Source organism: Leptopilina heterotoma, unplaced genomic scaffold (assembly GCF_015476425.1).
Source record: "Leptopilina heterotoma isolate Lh14 unplaced genomic scaffold, ASM1547642v1 Lhet_286, whole genome shotgun sequence".
NCBI classification, from domain to species: domain Eukaryota; kingdom Metazoa; phylum Arthropoda; class Insecta; order Hymenoptera; family Figitidae; genus Leptopilina; species Leptopilina heterotoma.
This window is the reverse complement of record NW_025110993.1, coordinates 630991-646925: the sequence shown is the minus strand read 5'-3', so window position 1 is coordinate 646925 and position 15935 is coordinate 630991. Positions and strand designations below refer to the sequence as shown.

The following is a 15935-nucleotide window of genomic DNA, read 5'->3' as shown; positions in this document are numbered from 1 at the left end:
AGTTTTGCAAGCTTCAAATATCCCTGGTAAGCTTGCCAGTGCCACGTAAACTCTCTGCAATATTGTGGTAAAATTACCGCAAGCTAACGTTGTACTGGCAACATTAAAAGTTAAAAAAAACATTTAAAAAAAATCCCACAATTCATTTTTCACACAAAAAGCATTTTTTTCTGTAATTAAAGAAAAGCACATTTCTCGATTAAAAATCAAAGCAATTTCTATTTTTTACTTAGCACCTTAAAATGTAAACATGCAGGTGTTGTGCGACCCAAATGAGAATAAAAAAATTCGAAGCGAAAAATCTTAGCGCTAGCAACAATATTTTAACAATATTTAAATAAATAATCAATGTCAGGAAAAAGGAAGAAAAATGAGAAGATGATTAAACAGAGCCAGAGACAAAAGAACGAGATAAAAAACTCAACCAACCAATAGAAACAACATGACCTGTTATAAAAAAAATTGCATCTAATAAATATAAACAAAGACTGAGCACTTTTTGTTTGTTTTGGCGAAAAATAGTCGCACCTTGATCCTTTGGTTGTTAATAACTTGGCTCTTCATTGTCACATCTCTCTCCCCCTCCAGTAAATTCGGCTGCTGCTTCCATTCGCTTTTCTCTTTACCTAAATAGATCTGGAATTCTGGATTGGATTCAGGATTTGCTTCACATTCAGGATTAGGATTGGAACAAATGTCGTCTTCTGCCGAGGAATTATCATCGGATGATTTTAGCTTTAATGAATCAACATTGGATGCTTCCAAATTGGACGCTTCTCGTTTGGACGAATCCAAGGCTTCTGCATTGGAAGATTCCAATGTGATGGTTTTAGAAGAATTTAATGAATCTACTTTCAAACAATTCTCGGATTCGGTATTTAAAGATTCCACTGTTGGGTTTGATTCTACATTTGTCATGTGATCCTCGGTCATCCTATCAACATTCTGATTCTCATTTTGATCATTGATCTTCTCTTGGGACAAATAGGTACTATAATCACTCCAGCTGCAAATGCCACCTGGCAAGTCAGCCACCAATCGTTCGGTATGGGGTACGTCGCCTTGGGAATTTGCTTTACCACTAAAATCACGATCACGACCATCGGGTCCAGCGGAACCGTTATGATCGTCGTCGTCATCAGGGGGAGTTTGATCGAGGTTTTCAACGAGAGATGATTTTTTCGACTGGGCGGCTAGTGCTTCGAATAGTAATCGCTCGGCCTCATGGTAGGAGCGTTTGTCAATCCAGAAACCTCCGTCGAGGGATGCGAATTGAGGCCAAACACTTTCTGCAACGCATGATTCCTGAACGAGTTTCATAAAGTTCGCCTCCTTCTCCAAGTCTTTCTCTTTGTGCTGGGGAATGACGAGGATTTCATCGGCGATGTAAAATTTAACTCGAGACTTGGATTGTCCCTCGGGCACTGTCGAGTCGACTGAATCCGAACGCATTGATGGTAGGGATGCTGTCTTTGAGGGGGTTTCTATTGTTTCGGTGTAGAGAATTTTTTTGGGATCGGGAGTCTGACGAGTGTCCTGATTTGGGGATTCCGGATCTTGAGAAGATTCTGTCGGTTGGCTTAGAGAGGATTTTAGATGTTTTGATTCGACTTTTGGTTTTTTGGGTTCAGTTTTAGCAGCGGGAGATTTTTGTGCATCAGGCGATGTTTCTGCTTCGGGAACGGTTTCCACGACGAAGTGTTTTTTCGATTTTTCGGCAGGAGGTTGGTTTTTAATTGATGATTCCTTGGCAATTGGTTGTTTAGTTTCTGCTACGTCAGCGACAATTGGTGACTTTTTGTTTTGATCTTTAGTTTCGAATTTGTCTGCTGGTTTCTTTTTAGTTTTAGGTTCTTGTTTAGTTGCAGATTGCAGATCTGTAACAGCAGATTGACTTTCGATTCCACACATTTCTACATTAGGTTGTTTTATTGTTTTTCCTTCACCAGCAGTGCTTTGTTTAGTTTCTTCTTTTTCAGCTCCAGTTTGCTGTGTAGCTGATGACTTTTCAGCAGCTTGTTGTTTTTTAGTCCCTAAATTTTTAGGAGTTTGTTTAGTTTGTAACTTTTCAGCACTTGGTTGTATTTGAGTTACTGATTCCTTAACAATTGTTGTATTAGTTTCTGGTTTCTCAGCCGCAATTTGCTCCTTAGGTTCCAGTTTGTCAGTTGGTTTCTTTTTAGTTATAGATTCTTCAGCTAGTTTAGCTTTAGATTGCTTCAGCTCCAGATCTTTACTAACAGGTTCTCTGTCATGTCCAGACTTTTCAACAACAGGTTCTTTTGATACTTTTGCTTCGCTAGCAGCGCTTTGTTGTGTAGTTTCTTGTTTCGTAGTACCAGATTGTTGTTTAGTTGATGGTTTTTCAGTAATTTGTTTCTTAGTTGATGATTCTGTAGCAATTTGCTGTTTAGCTGATGGTTTTTCAGTAGTTTGTTTTTCAGATGATGATTCTTTATGAATTTGCTGTTCAGGTTCAGGTTTTTTTTTAGTTTTACATGGTTCAGCATCTAGTTGTTGTTTATCTGCTGAATGCTCAGCAATTTTTAGCGCAGGGTCTTGCGGTGTTTTAGCAACAGAAAGACTTTTGTCTTCAGATTTTTCCACATTTTCTGTTTTTGGTTTTTGTTCATCAGAAACAATTTGTTGTTTAGGATCTGATTCAGTAACAACTTGCGGTTTAGGTTCTGATTTTCCAGACACAATTTTCTGTTTAGGATCTGTTTCAGTACCAACTTGCGGTTTAGGTTTTGATTCGCCAACAACAATTTGCTGTTTAGGTTCTGTTACATCCCCAACAGTTTGCTCTTTAGTATTACTTTTTTCTGGTTTCTTTTTAGTTTTATGTTGTTTAGATGCCGAATGCTCATTATTCTTGAGGTCTTGAGTCATTTTGCCACCAGATTGACTTTTGGTTCCAGATTTTTCCACAACTGGTTGTTTAACTTTTGGTTCAGCGGTTTGCTCTTTACTGTCTGGTTTCGTAGTAACAGTTTTCTGTTTGCTTTGTAACTTTTCAGGAGCTTGTTGCTTTGCAGTTTTTGATTCTGCAAGTTGCTTTGTTGCATCTGGCTGATCGGAAATTGGCTTCACATCATCAGTTTTCTGTTTAGGTCCAGAAATCTCAGCAAGTGGTTTCTCTTTTGCTTTAAGTTCTTCAGCAGCTGATTTTTCATGAGTTAATTGTTTTTGGTTCTTCTGTGACACATCCGTTGATTTATCAGCTGTAAATTGTTTTCCCATTTCAGAAATTTTAGCATCAGTTTGTTGTTTATTTGCTTGATCAACAAATGGTTGCTTCTTAGGTCCAGATTGCTCAGAAATTTGCTTCGTAGATTCAGATTGACCAACAATTTGTTTTTTAGATTCAGATTTCTTCTCATTAGTTTGCAATTTTTCAGCAATTGGTTGTTGCTTAGATTTTGATTTTTTGGGACAAGTTTGTTCTTTGCCTTCCAATTGCTCATCAACAATCTTAACAGCCAGTTCTGTTGAGTCTTCAATTTTAGTTGCCATTTTCGCTTCTGATTCAGGTTTACTTGCTGATTTTGTCTTATCACTTTTCTCAGAATCCTGTTGATTGTTAACTTCTGCTACCGGTGTTTGTTTACTTTTCACTATCTCGGCACCTGGTTTCTTTGATTTATCAGTTGAATCAGGATGGATTAATAATTCCGGACTAGAATCATCAATCTTCTTCACTTCTCCCTGAGTTATTGCCAATTTTTCCGGCAGAGTGATAGCTTTTATAGGCTCATCTGTTTTTTCCGGTTGCGATGAACCCTTCTGAGAGTTTTTGAACTTTAACTTTTTGTCTTGAAGAGAGGAATTTGATGTTTCTTCCAATAAAGCTTCCACTTTTGTTACTAGGACTGCGGTTTGGCAAATTATATTTTCTTCCGGTGATTGTTCACTGGTCTTTTCTTCTTCTTTCGATAACAACGGTTTTGATGACTCCTTTTGGATTCCTTCTTTTTCCTTAGGCATCTCGACATCTTCTTTTGATTTCTTCGATCTGGATTTTGATTTCTTTTTAGCTGATTTGGTTTCTTTCTCTTCCACTTTTTCTAATTTTTCACCTTGAGTTTCCGTCTTCGAATCGCTCGATTCTACTTTCACCTTTTGGCTTTCAGTCTCAACTTTATTCACCTTTTCTTCATGTGATAATTTTCTTTCTTTTTCGACATCTGCTTTTGAGGATGATACCTCCTCTACTATCTTCTCCGATTTTTCATTTTTCTTCTTCTTTTTATTTTCAGCTTCTTTAGATTTGTTCATCGAATTCGTATCTTGTTTCTGGTTTACAACTTTTGCATCTTCTTTTTCCTCCCGGTTTTCTTTCTCGCTAATTTCTTTTTGGTTAATTTTTTTCTCTGTATTCTGGTTCACTTCCATTTCCTTGGTAGTTTCTGCTTTTCCTTTTTTACCTTTTGATTTTGATTTCTTGGTTTCACTGCCTTTAGTAGGATGAGTTTTTTCTTCAACCTTTAATTTGCTGTCATCTTCCTTCTTGATTCCCTCTTCCTTGTCTCCTCTCGTTTCGGATTGGAATGGTGTTGACGATGAAGATGATTCGCATCTCTTCGGCGACGAATTATTTTCCTTGTGTTCTTTTGTCGAACCATCGGGAATTTGTGATTTACTTCTGGAACGAGATCTTGATCGTCGGGATCGTAATTCCTTTCTATTGACAAATTCCATAAAACCTTGATCATCAACTTGAACTAAATTTTCAATTGCTTCTACGTCTGACACTTGTTCAACGTGAATTTGTACTTTGGGTGTGGGACGCTGAACCGGAATATGAATTGGAAGAGTAGGGGTTTTTTCAACTGTATCGTCTTTTTTGTTTTTGGCAGCAACAGCAGCCCATGAATTGCTTTCTGATTTGTGATCATTGTCCACTGGAATCTGTGCTTTTTTATCAACAATTTGTTCTTTTTCCACTTCATCAGCCCAGAGTGTTTTATCTGAAGAAATTGTGTCATGAACGGATGTTCCACTTTCAACAGTACCTTCATTCTCTTTTCTATCTTCAGCAGTTCCATCATTTGTTGTTCCACTATCAGACCTCTGATCAGTGACTACATCAGGAATTTGTGTTTCCTCAACTTGTAAAGCAGCCTTTACTGATGTTGGTTTGCAAATATCGTGATCATCATGATCGAGCTGAGGTGAGACGGAAGCTGTAACCTGAGCGTATGATGTCTTTGCATCTCTTGATAAAGTTTCCTGGAGAGAATTATCTACATTTACTGACTGATCGGATGTCTTCTCCACAACAGTTTGTTTAAATGAAGAATTATCATGTTTCCTCTTCTTCCTGGATTGCTTTTCCGGTTCCTGTTTTGTCTCAAGGGGTTTCATCACTTTTTCGGTAGATTTAACTGTTCCTTTAACATTTTCTTTCTGAACAACCTGATCATCAGGACCGGGTGTTATTAAATCCAGATTCATTGACGGATCCTTCATTCCAGATTTATCTGTTTCTTGAATTTCCGAATCTTTCAGGATTGATGCCCAGGATTTAATATTTGGAACCATTTCAGAAATATGTTCCTCCGTTGATGAAGTATCAATTTCAGATGTTCGAATTGAAGATTTTTCCTTACTTTCGGAATGTATTTCGGGAATATGTTGATCTATTTTATCGCCATTACCAATCGATTCCTTTTGTTTAGGTGATTTTTTGCTCTTCGATTTTTTCTTTGATTTCCGTAAATGTTCTTGAGGACTTAATGATGGAGATTCAGCTGATGATTCCGATTGAACGACGTTTAGTGAAGAAGTAGATTTCGAAGTTTCTGGTTTCTCTACTGTAGAAGTTTTAATTTCTTCTAATTTAGAAAGATCTGTAGACTCTGGCTGATCTATTATTCTGGCTTCTGGCTCTGGTTCCTGCTTCTGATCCTTATGGAGCTTTGTATTCTTCTGTTCCTTCTGATCCTTCTGAACTGCAACTGGTATATCTGTCTGCTGTTTCTGTTCTTTCTGCTCCTTTGGAATCCTTTCTGCTTTTTGAATTTCTTGCTTTGGTACATCCTGCTGATCCTTTTGATCTTTCTGAACTTTTTGACCTGGTGGATCCTTCTGCACTTTTTGTTCTGGTAGATATTCTTGATCTAATTTTGTAGATTTCTCACCCTCTGGTATCGTACATTTTATTTCAGTAGAATTAGTTTTTTGGCTTCTAACGCTAGGTTTTGACGAAGGTACTTCAAAGTCATCGTCATCATCAATGACTAAAGAATCGTCGTCTAAAATATCCATCCAGGAGTCATCAGATACTAAATGAACAACTGGTGACAAAGACGCTTTCTCCATCTTCTTCGTTCTATCTTCCTTTATTTCTTTTGCTTCATCAGACTTCTTAGTCCTTTCAGTCTCTCCAAGCTCTTGAACCTTATCACTTTGATCATCAGATGGTTTAACAATTACTTCATCAGCCTTGGGCAATTTGATATGAGCTTGATCAGTTGATTTAACTTGAGGCTTATTAGTCGATTCATCTTTAGACTGAGCGATTGGTTTCTCGGTAGATTTTCTAATCTGTTGATCTACAGTTTCGACCTTTGTTTGATCTTTCCGCTTAGTGTCTAGTTCATCATCTGGTTTCATCAATTCTTGTTTTTGTTTCCCTGACTTCTCTCCAGATTTATTCACTGGTTGATCTTTAGTTGAATCAACAACGTTTTTCTGTTTCTTTCCTAGTTTACCTTTAGATTTACCGATTTCTTGTTTTTTGGCGTTTTCAGTTTGAACCATATCATCTTTCTTCTTGGTTTTATCAGCTGGATCTTTTGTTTTATCTTTAGATACATCTTTAGGTTCATCTTTAGATACATCTTTAGCCAAATCTTTAGGTTCATCTTTAGAAACATCTTTAGATACATCTTTAGGTTCATCTTTAGATACATCTTTAGGTTCATCTTTAGATACATCTTTAGGTTCATCTTTAGATACATTTTTAGATACATCTTTAGATACATCTTTAGATACATTTTTGGATTTATCCTTGGGTTTATCTTCAGATTCATCTTTAGGTTGATCTTTAGATTCATCTTTAGATTTATCTATATTTACATTTTTGGATTTATTCTTAGCTTTATCTTTAGACTCATTTTTAAGTTGATCCTTAGATTTATCTTTAGCTTGATTTTTAGGTTGGTCTTTAGATTCATCTTGAGATGTATCTTTAGGTTCATCTTTAGATACATCTTTAGATTTATCTTTAGATTTATCCTTAGGTTTATTTTTAGATTCATCTTTTAGTTGATCCTTAGATGCATTTTTAGGTTGATCTTCAGATTTATTTTTGGATTGAGAACTCGATTTACCATTTAATTTACAGGTGGATTTATCAGCTAATTCATCAAACGACTTATTTAATGTTTCATCCGATAGTTGAGGTGTCAATTCACATAGAGGTTTATCAACCACCTTCTGCAATGATTCATCAGTCGATTCTTTATCCTTTGATTTAGTCTCTACATTCCTCTCTATAACAGTCATTCGCCTGGATCCACTGGCCGAATCATCATTGAGAGTTTCTTCCAATTCCACTGTAGTTTTCTCCGGAATTTTCATTCTTGATTCCATCACCAATTTCTCGATATCCACTGATTTAGATTCAGTGTTACAGACGGGAGTTTTCGGCTCTTGAACGATTCTCTCAACTCTATAGAATCTGTGAAAGTCTACTTCTGCTTGAGCGTAGGTATGATAATCGAGCCAGTAGGGTTTAATCAATTCCTGAAGATGCTGTAGATCCCCTAGAGTTGTTTTCTCACTATTTTCGTTTCCATTATGTTCATCTTCTGCGCTTAGTTGTTCTTCTGAACTGGTAATTGAAGTGATTTTCCGTTTTGGATCCGGTTTGATTACCTGATCACTTTTATCAGTTGTTGTTGTGGGTCTAGAAATTGTAGACGTTCCCCTGTCTTTGACGCTACCGAATAAGGGTTCCTCGTCGACTTTCGGTTCAAATCGATTTTCAATCCAAGTGTCGTCCTTTTGTCGTCCTTTCTCATCTTTCTCTTCACTTAATTTTTCCTTTTCATTTTCACTTCCTTTGTCAGGAAAACTTTCAACCCCTTTTCTAGCGTACATTGTCACTATACTAGCTTCAGCCGTACCTGGTCTTAAACTAATAATTTCATTCTTGATTTTTCCTTCCTTTGGTTCTTTCACAGGATCTGGTTTTTTAATTTCTTGCTTAGAAATTTGTACTTTTTTCGATTTTGAACTTTTCTGATTAACATCACTATCATCAGTTTTCAATTCTTTAGTGTCTTTAAAACTTTTTTCCACTTTAGCCTCTAGTTGTTTTGGTCGATCTTTTCCACTTTCCTTAGAAACTGGACTTTCCGAAGTTGAACTATTTTTATAATTCTTCATTTCTGGGTGACTCGTTTCCTCCTGGGTGTGTTTAACAGTCTTCGGTTCTTCTTGGGAATCCTTAGTTTTGATTTCCATGACAGCTAAATTTTTAGCCTTTTCATCATCAGTAATTTCTAGGCTTGCTTTCGAAACTTGTTGGACTTTCTTCTCTTTTTTGACTTTAGGTGATGTTTCCGTTTTACTCGCTGATTCAATATTTGAAGTTCCAGTAGCTTCTTTAGATGGAACCTCTTTAACAACTTTTGCTGATTTGCTGTTTTCTAATTCCTGCTTTTTAGTTTTCGAAACTTGTTGCGAATCTTCTTTTTCCAGATGGGCATGAGGAATTTTTGTTTCTTTTACCGCTTTACTCTCGGGTTTCTCCGATTTTTTATCTTTTATTTCGGATTTATCGGGACATTTACCATTCTTCTCGATTTTTTCCTCCTTGGACTTTGGTGTTTCCTTCACATTTTTGTGTTTGTTTTTCTTGTCCATGATTTTAATTTCCTGAAGAGCTTTATCAATCTCGTCCACTTTGTTTTTCTCCATCTTCTTCTTCCGTTGCTTCCGCTTCTTCTCCCCTTCGTCCAACTTTGGATTTTCGGTGCTTTCCGCTTCAGTCGGTTTTTCTGTCGTTTTATCCGTAACTTCTTTAGATCCTTTAGGTTCTTTAGATTCTTTAGATCCTTTAGGTTCTTTAGATCCTTTAGGTTCTTTAGATTCTTTAGATCCTTTAGGTTCTTCAGATTCTTTAGCTTCCTTCGTTGGTTTCGTTTCAGCCAAATTTCCAACCTCTTCCAGTTCTTTTTCCTCAGTATCAATTTTCGCTTCTTTTACTTTTTCCCTAGGATTTTCCTTCTTAGGCGTCTTGACGTCTTTACTCTTCGGTTCTTCCTTCTTTATTTCCTTATTTCGTTTCGTATCCTTGCCGTCCGTCGCCTTTTGACTCTTCTGGTCCAATTTCTTTTCCTTGTTCCTTTCAACTTTCGGAGCACTTTTTTCGTTTTCAGTATTTCTTGCCTCCGGTTTTGGGTTCCGAGCGAAACCAGAAGTTTCGGTTTCGATTTTCTTGGTCCTCGGACCCTTTTTGGAATTAGACAACTCCGGTTGCCCGGGCACAACTGGAGGAGGAGTTGACCTGGGGCTCAGACCCTGGGATAATATCTTGGCGTAGGAAATCGATGCACCCTTTTCCCCACTGTCGATTTCGATTGTTAATTTCTCCGTTGTCGAGCCTTCGACAAGGGGTTTAATTTGACTTTCTGCTTCTTCTAAATATACTTGTTGGATGACATCGGACTGTGGGAGTACGTCACTTATTTCGGACTGAATTACCATGGAGGATGATTGAACCGGGGGTTGTAGCAAGTCGGGATTGTGGATCTGGACGAATTCCTCTGAAGTGCCGGAGGAATAGAGCTCCCCGGTTGGTAAATAATTACCCTGGGCTACAAACTCTTCGGGATAGTTCGAGGAAATCGAGCCCAGAATTATGGGTTCGATTCCTTGCGGATGAGTTGGAGTGTAGTATGAGGGATAGTTTCCCAAACGGGAATTGATGAAACCTACTAACTCTGACGATGGGTAATTGTAGATTTCGGTCTGTGAAACGACCGGTCCTTCGTAGGGGGGTGCGGACCAGTTGGTCGGTTTGCTCCATTCTTTGTCGATTCCCTGGGTGTCGTCAATCGGAGGATTCATATCGGAATCACTTTCGGTTACCTTTTCGATTTCTTTTGCAGTATTCTTCGTGTCGGGATCGTCTTTCCTAATCTCGACTGATCTCCTGGAGAGTGGATTTTCGATCGGAAACTTTGTGGACTCGACTATTTCTACAGGTTCGGATGATTCCCTAGACAAATTGCCCTGCATCCGTCCCCTGAGGATGTCAGCATACGAAGTCGATCCAGGGATCCAGATCGGACTTGGCGATCTGCCTCTCGTAGTTTCTGGAGCGAGTCCAGCACTCTTCTCCAAAAGTCCCTCGTCGAATACTTGTTCACTAACACTGATTTCGATCCTAACCGGAGACTTTCTCTTCTCCTTGCGTTCGGAATGTTTCGTCGGCGATCTTCCACGACGAACTTGATCGTCGCTCCTTTTCGCCAAATGTTGAGTTTTCAGAGATTCGTTGGGAGGAATTACTGATTGTTCGGTAAGACTCGTAGACAGTTGATGGGAGGAAGGAGGAGGAGGTTCTTCGCGAGGGGTCCTGAAGGGACTATTGCATCGCGAATTCGAACGTGATCTTCCCGCAGCGATGTCTGCGTACGAAACACAACCAGGGACTCTGACAATCGTCTCATTCCCATAGTGTGGATCCACTGCATGAATCTTATCCACAAGTGTTCTCGTGCGTTGCCTCCAACTGTCCATTCGTGTCTGCAAGGTCTGCTCAACAAATCGAGCAGCCAAAGAACACACATGTCAATTGGATTTTTGATTATTTGGAAAAATTTGGGTGGGAGGGTGTGTACACTAGAATTTACATTTAGAAAAAAACTTGTAAATTTTCTCTTTTATTCGTAATAATTAAAGTTTTCATAAAGATACATATTATCAACATTCGTATATTAATAAATCTGCAGAAAAAAGTTTTTCTTCTCTCTCTTAATTTTAATATACAAGCTCTCGAATAAAAAGGCACACGACTTTATATTGTGACGCGTTCTGATCCTTTTTCAAAAAGGATGTCGATCATTATCATATGACCGACGATCTTTAATTTAAGTGATGGAATATTTTGCCTACAACTTCCAAACACTGATTTTCTTTTTCACGGCGGATCATCGACTTCCGATGAGAGAGAAATCTCCCATTGGAATTCGTAATCCCCCTCCTATGGCTACGGATCTAATGATTCGATATCGGGCGTTCCTCTTTGGACCAAAAGTTTTGAGCGTTCCAACCGGGCTTGAATTTTACTCTGTAACGACTTGATTTTCTCCACAAATAACTTTCGACCCGAATTTAGAGATTCAAAAATTGCAATGGAATTAAAATTAAATCAAAATCGAATTAAAATTTACAAAAAAAAAGTGTAGAAATAGTATTCGCGTGATAATATTCAGCAGATTAAAAGTGACATGAAGATAGATAGAGAGAGAGAGAGATGAGAAAGATCCGCCACAATGATGAAAAAAATGGAATGAATTGTATGATAAAAAGAATCCCATGACGTGTTCCATGTGCCAAAAGGATGACAAAGGATGACCATAAATGACAATCGCGAGTTCGAGCAAAAATGACAAATATAGGGTAACAGGTACGGTGAGAGGGAGAAGGGAATGCAGCAAACATAAGTCATAAATAGAATGCTAGTCAACAAAATGAGAAATAAAAAAATGAAAAATTTTGTTTGTTGCGCTTTTTTTCTTTGAGAAATAAAATGTATGTCCCCACTGATGGAGTTTAATTGATTACTGCAGCATTTGTTGAGATTTTCAAATAAAATAGAAATATAATTATTATAATAATAATATTATATTTATCATATAAATAAAAGCGAAAACTGATTTTTCTTAGGTGTGCAAAGCAATTTATGTGTTTTGTGCTAATAGAATTTTGTGTTCTAGTTAAACTTAAAGATAATTTATATAACAGTGAAGCAAAATCAAGTAATCCCCTTGTAGTTTTTACAGAGAAATAATTATTATCTTATACTAGGTAAGAGGTGAGTGTACAATAAGGAAATAAACGAAAAAGTTAAGTGACCAAGATACCAACCAACACCATATGTAACCAAAGATTAATCAAGAAAAGGAGAATGTTGTAGTTATTTTAAAGTAAGGATTGGAAATGGAGAAAGCGGTTTTTTAAGCCAGGAGTAAGATTCTGAAGCTCTTTTTACTTCAGCTAATAATTAAAAAAAAATTAAAAGCAACCTGGCAGAATTAAAGATGTTGCTGAAAACTTTCTCTAAATTTCCAAGGAACCTTCCCAACCCTCCTGTTTAATGTTAAGGTTTGGAAAATTTCCGTCTTAGATTAGGCGAAGTTTTCGGCAAAATTTATTCTGCTAATGGGGGGAATATTTAAAGCATTTAGTAATTTTTAATAGGAAATGAAGGTATGACAGCTGACGTATTATCAATTCTAAATTGTTGGGAGTAATTAGTCAAAAACATCCATCGACTTTTATTTTTTTTTGTGTTAGATCGTCGATCAGTTATTAGTGGTAATTAGGTGTTTAATTAGGGAGGTAAAGACTAAACGGTTTGTCTAATTCGTTAATTGGTAAACATAGTCAAGATCAATTAATAAATTAATAAAATTCTGATGGTGGTGGTGGTCTTGAGTTGGTACCAATTTTGACAAGTGAAAAGATCAACGCTTACTGCTTTAGTGCACGGTGCAATAGATAGAAATTAAATTAACTCTATAGAATATTATGGAAACATACCTGCTGCTCCTCGAGGGCCTTCTCTCTCTCGTTCGATAGATAAGTTGGGCTCAGCACTGCTCTCAGTTGTTGTTCAGCTTGAACAATTTGCTGTCTCATTTGTTGTATTTCCTGGAGCAAAAAGATGAGTTAAACGGTAATATTTATTCATTACGAAAAGTGTCTGGTTAACAAACTAACTAACTAACTAACAAACTTAGGTTTTAGAATTTGTTTGTTGTATTGTTAGATAAAGTTGGGGATGAATTTGAAACACACCTGTTGGTACTGATCGATTTGATGAAGACAAGCCTCTAGTGCGGCTGTTTGATCCTTAACGGTGTTCATCAGCAGATCCAGTTCCACAAGCAATTCGTCGGCCGCTTCACTAACTCGACTGTCGCCACCGATTCCGGAACGGAAATGAACCTGTAACTTCTCCACGGACATGCTGATTTTCGTCTTCTGGATTGTTATGTCACTCAGCATCTTTTCTCTAATTGCGTGTTGATCCCTCAAGGGTTTCTTCTTGTTCTGCGGCGATTCGAGATTCTGCTGGGCCTTCTCGATCCAGTTCTTCACGTCCTTCATCTTTTTCTCGCATTGCTCCCATTCTTCGCTCGTTTCTTGCAGCAGTGCGTTCTGAAATCAATTGTACATCAAATAAGGAATTGTTTAGCAAAAACAATGGGTGCAAAAATAATTGTCTGGGGTCAAAAACAATTTCTCACCCTCTCCAAAAGCTGTCCTTCAACTTCGGCCTTTGCTTCCTCAACGCCGGTGAGTTTCTCCGGAAGGTCACCGACATTCGTCACTTGACCGATGTTCTCCAATTCCTTCCCCATGTCGCTGAGATTCTTGTTCACCTGCTTACAACTCTTGACTGCGGTCTGAAAACAAAAAAACCCACTGATTATCAAAAGAGGAAGACTAATCTCTAAAATGCAGAAAAAAAGTTAAAGAAGTAAAAGAACGCACCGAATAGTCGTGGAGTCTCTGCCTGGATTGATTCAAACTACTCAGCCTCAACGGTTCGACGAGGAAAACCCTCTTCTCCTCAATCCACAATTTGACAGCTTCATGTAGAGCGAGGAATCTCTGCCACGCGTCGAGAACATCGCCAATCAATTGCTTTCTCTCGTCCAACCACGATTTCACCTGATTCATCTGCTCCGTCAAATTTCCAATCGTACCCCGAAGCACCTCCTTCTCACTCTCGTCCCTAGTATTCTCCACAATCACCCCTCCATTCCTCGTCAATCTCTCCAGCCTATCACTCATCGGACCGAGTTCACTCTGTATTTGCCTAAGCTGCTCCATCAATTTCCCAGGTTCTATCGAACGATTCTGAATCTTCAGCTCCGCTTGCTGAATCCACGCTTGCACCTGCTCAACGTCAGTCAAATAATCGCTGCGCATTGTTTTCGCCCTCTTCTGCTCCCTCTGCTTTTCCTCCATTGCTTGACTAATTCCCTCAACTGGAAATTCCAAAGATGTCAATTGTCGATCAATATCGATTGGCACCAGCTGCTGACTAGCTTGATACCGCGCCCTAGTGTTCGATGAAAAATCCCTCAACAAATCGACGAGTGTGTCGACACGTGATTTCAGTAATTTCAAGTCAGTCTCAGTTGCCTCCTGATCAACACCGAAGACATAGAAGGAGGAAATTTGACCCTCAAGCTCCTCAAGTTCAACGCTCAACCGTTTCTCCTCCTCTTGAAATCTTTCAATGTCCTCGAGATCGGCTCTTGATTTCTCCAATTTATTCCGGATCGAGTCGAAAAGCCTGGGCGAAAAACAAAAAGAATGGTCTTTTTAGATACGAATCAATCAATTAATCAATCAATCAAACAATCAGTCAATCAATTAATCAATCAAACAATTAATCAGTCAATCAATCAATCAATCAATCAAACAATTAATCAGTCAATCAATTAATCAATTAATCAGTCAATCCTTTAATCATTTGGACGTCTTTTCAAATACCAGTCAATCAATAAAAGAAAAATAAAGTTTTGAAATTGTTTTGAGGAATTTAAAATTTTTTCAAAGGGGTAAGAAAAATGAGAATGAAAAGAAAAAAAAGAAATTGTTTGCCACTATGAGAACGGACGAATTTAGAATTGAAAATACGTGTCGCGTGTTCTCGGTAGCCTATGGTGACTCTGGCTAAGATCCCAGCCGTTTGTAGAGAGGCCTTGGCTAAAAGTAGATAAGCGAAGTATGTATGAATGTCTCTCTCGAAGCATCTCAGTGGAGCAATGTAGTATTTTTCTCACCAATAATTTCAAATTCACATTTAATCAAATTTTATTTCTTAAACAATTTTCTAAAACACAATTTTTCCTCAAAATTCTTCCGAAAAAAGAATTTTCAATTTTTTATCTGTATCTTAAAGGAATTTAAAAGTTCGAAACATAATAATTTTTTCGGAAAGTATGTACTGAAAAAAATTTGTGGCAAAAAATTCTAAAAAAACTAGTTTTAAATTGATATTTTTTCTCTTTCTTTTCAGAATGTAAATTTAAATGTTTATGTTCACATTCTGAGATCATCGCACTCATTTAAGTCACTTGTGCGGCTAAAAGTAGAAAAACGGAGATTTTTTTTTACTTTTCACTCGAGAATTTCTAGTTGTGAAAGAAGGATGTCATAACGTTTCGTGTGAGATATAAAAAAAGTTCACTGATAGAATTTTTCTTTTTCTTTCGCAAATTTTTTACATCATCGGAAAAAAATAATATTTTGAGAAAATAGGGGAAAATTTTAACGAAAAAAAAAGAAAATACATTGTACCTCTTGTTACGCGGATTAATATTCTTCAACTGACGATTTTTCGCGATTTGTTTCACGCAGAACTGAAAATCCACGTGATCATTATTTCTCCACTGCAATAATTGCGAAAATAAATCAGAAAATTTCTAATAATTGAATTTTTTTAAAATTCAAATAAATTTTTTATAATTTATTTATTTGAGAAGTAAACAGAAAAAACTATCAATATTAGAAACTAAAACTAAAAAAATAAGTTTTTAGAAACCTTGGATCAAAAATTTAAAAAAATAAGATTTATTTTCAGTTAGAAAATTAAAATAAAAATTAATTTACTCTTCTTTGTAGAAAAAAAATTAATTTTTACTAAAAAAATTTCAGGGAATAATATTAAATAA

The 15935-nt window shown here is 37.1% G+C and overlaps 1 protein-coding gene across 8 annotated transcripts in view; it reads right to left on the bottom strand.

Annotated features, from left to right (window-relative positions):
* LOC122504212 (nesprin-1) overlaps positions 1-15935 on the bottom strand; it is a 110070-nt gene that overhangs the window by 30809 nt on the left and 63326 nt on the right. For 6 of the 8 annotated variants that reach the window (XM_043615159.1, XM_043615161.1, XM_043615156.1 and 3 more), the window contains 5 exons: positions 13741-14551; positions 13494-13652; positions 13042-13404; positions 12784-12894; positions 529-10773 (listed from right to left, as the gene is read on the bottom strand). In XM_043615159.1, coding sequence (XP_043471094.1) covers positions 529-10773; positions 12784-12894; positions 13042-13404; positions 13494-13652; positions 13741-14551 — 11689 coding nt within the window. Of the gene's footprint in view, positions 1-528; positions 10774-10882; positions 11339-12783; positions 12895-13041; positions 13405-13493; positions 13653-13740; positions 14552-15935 lie in introns of those variants that run through there. The other 2 variants (XM_043615164.1, XM_043615163.1) reach the window with 2 other exon arrangements.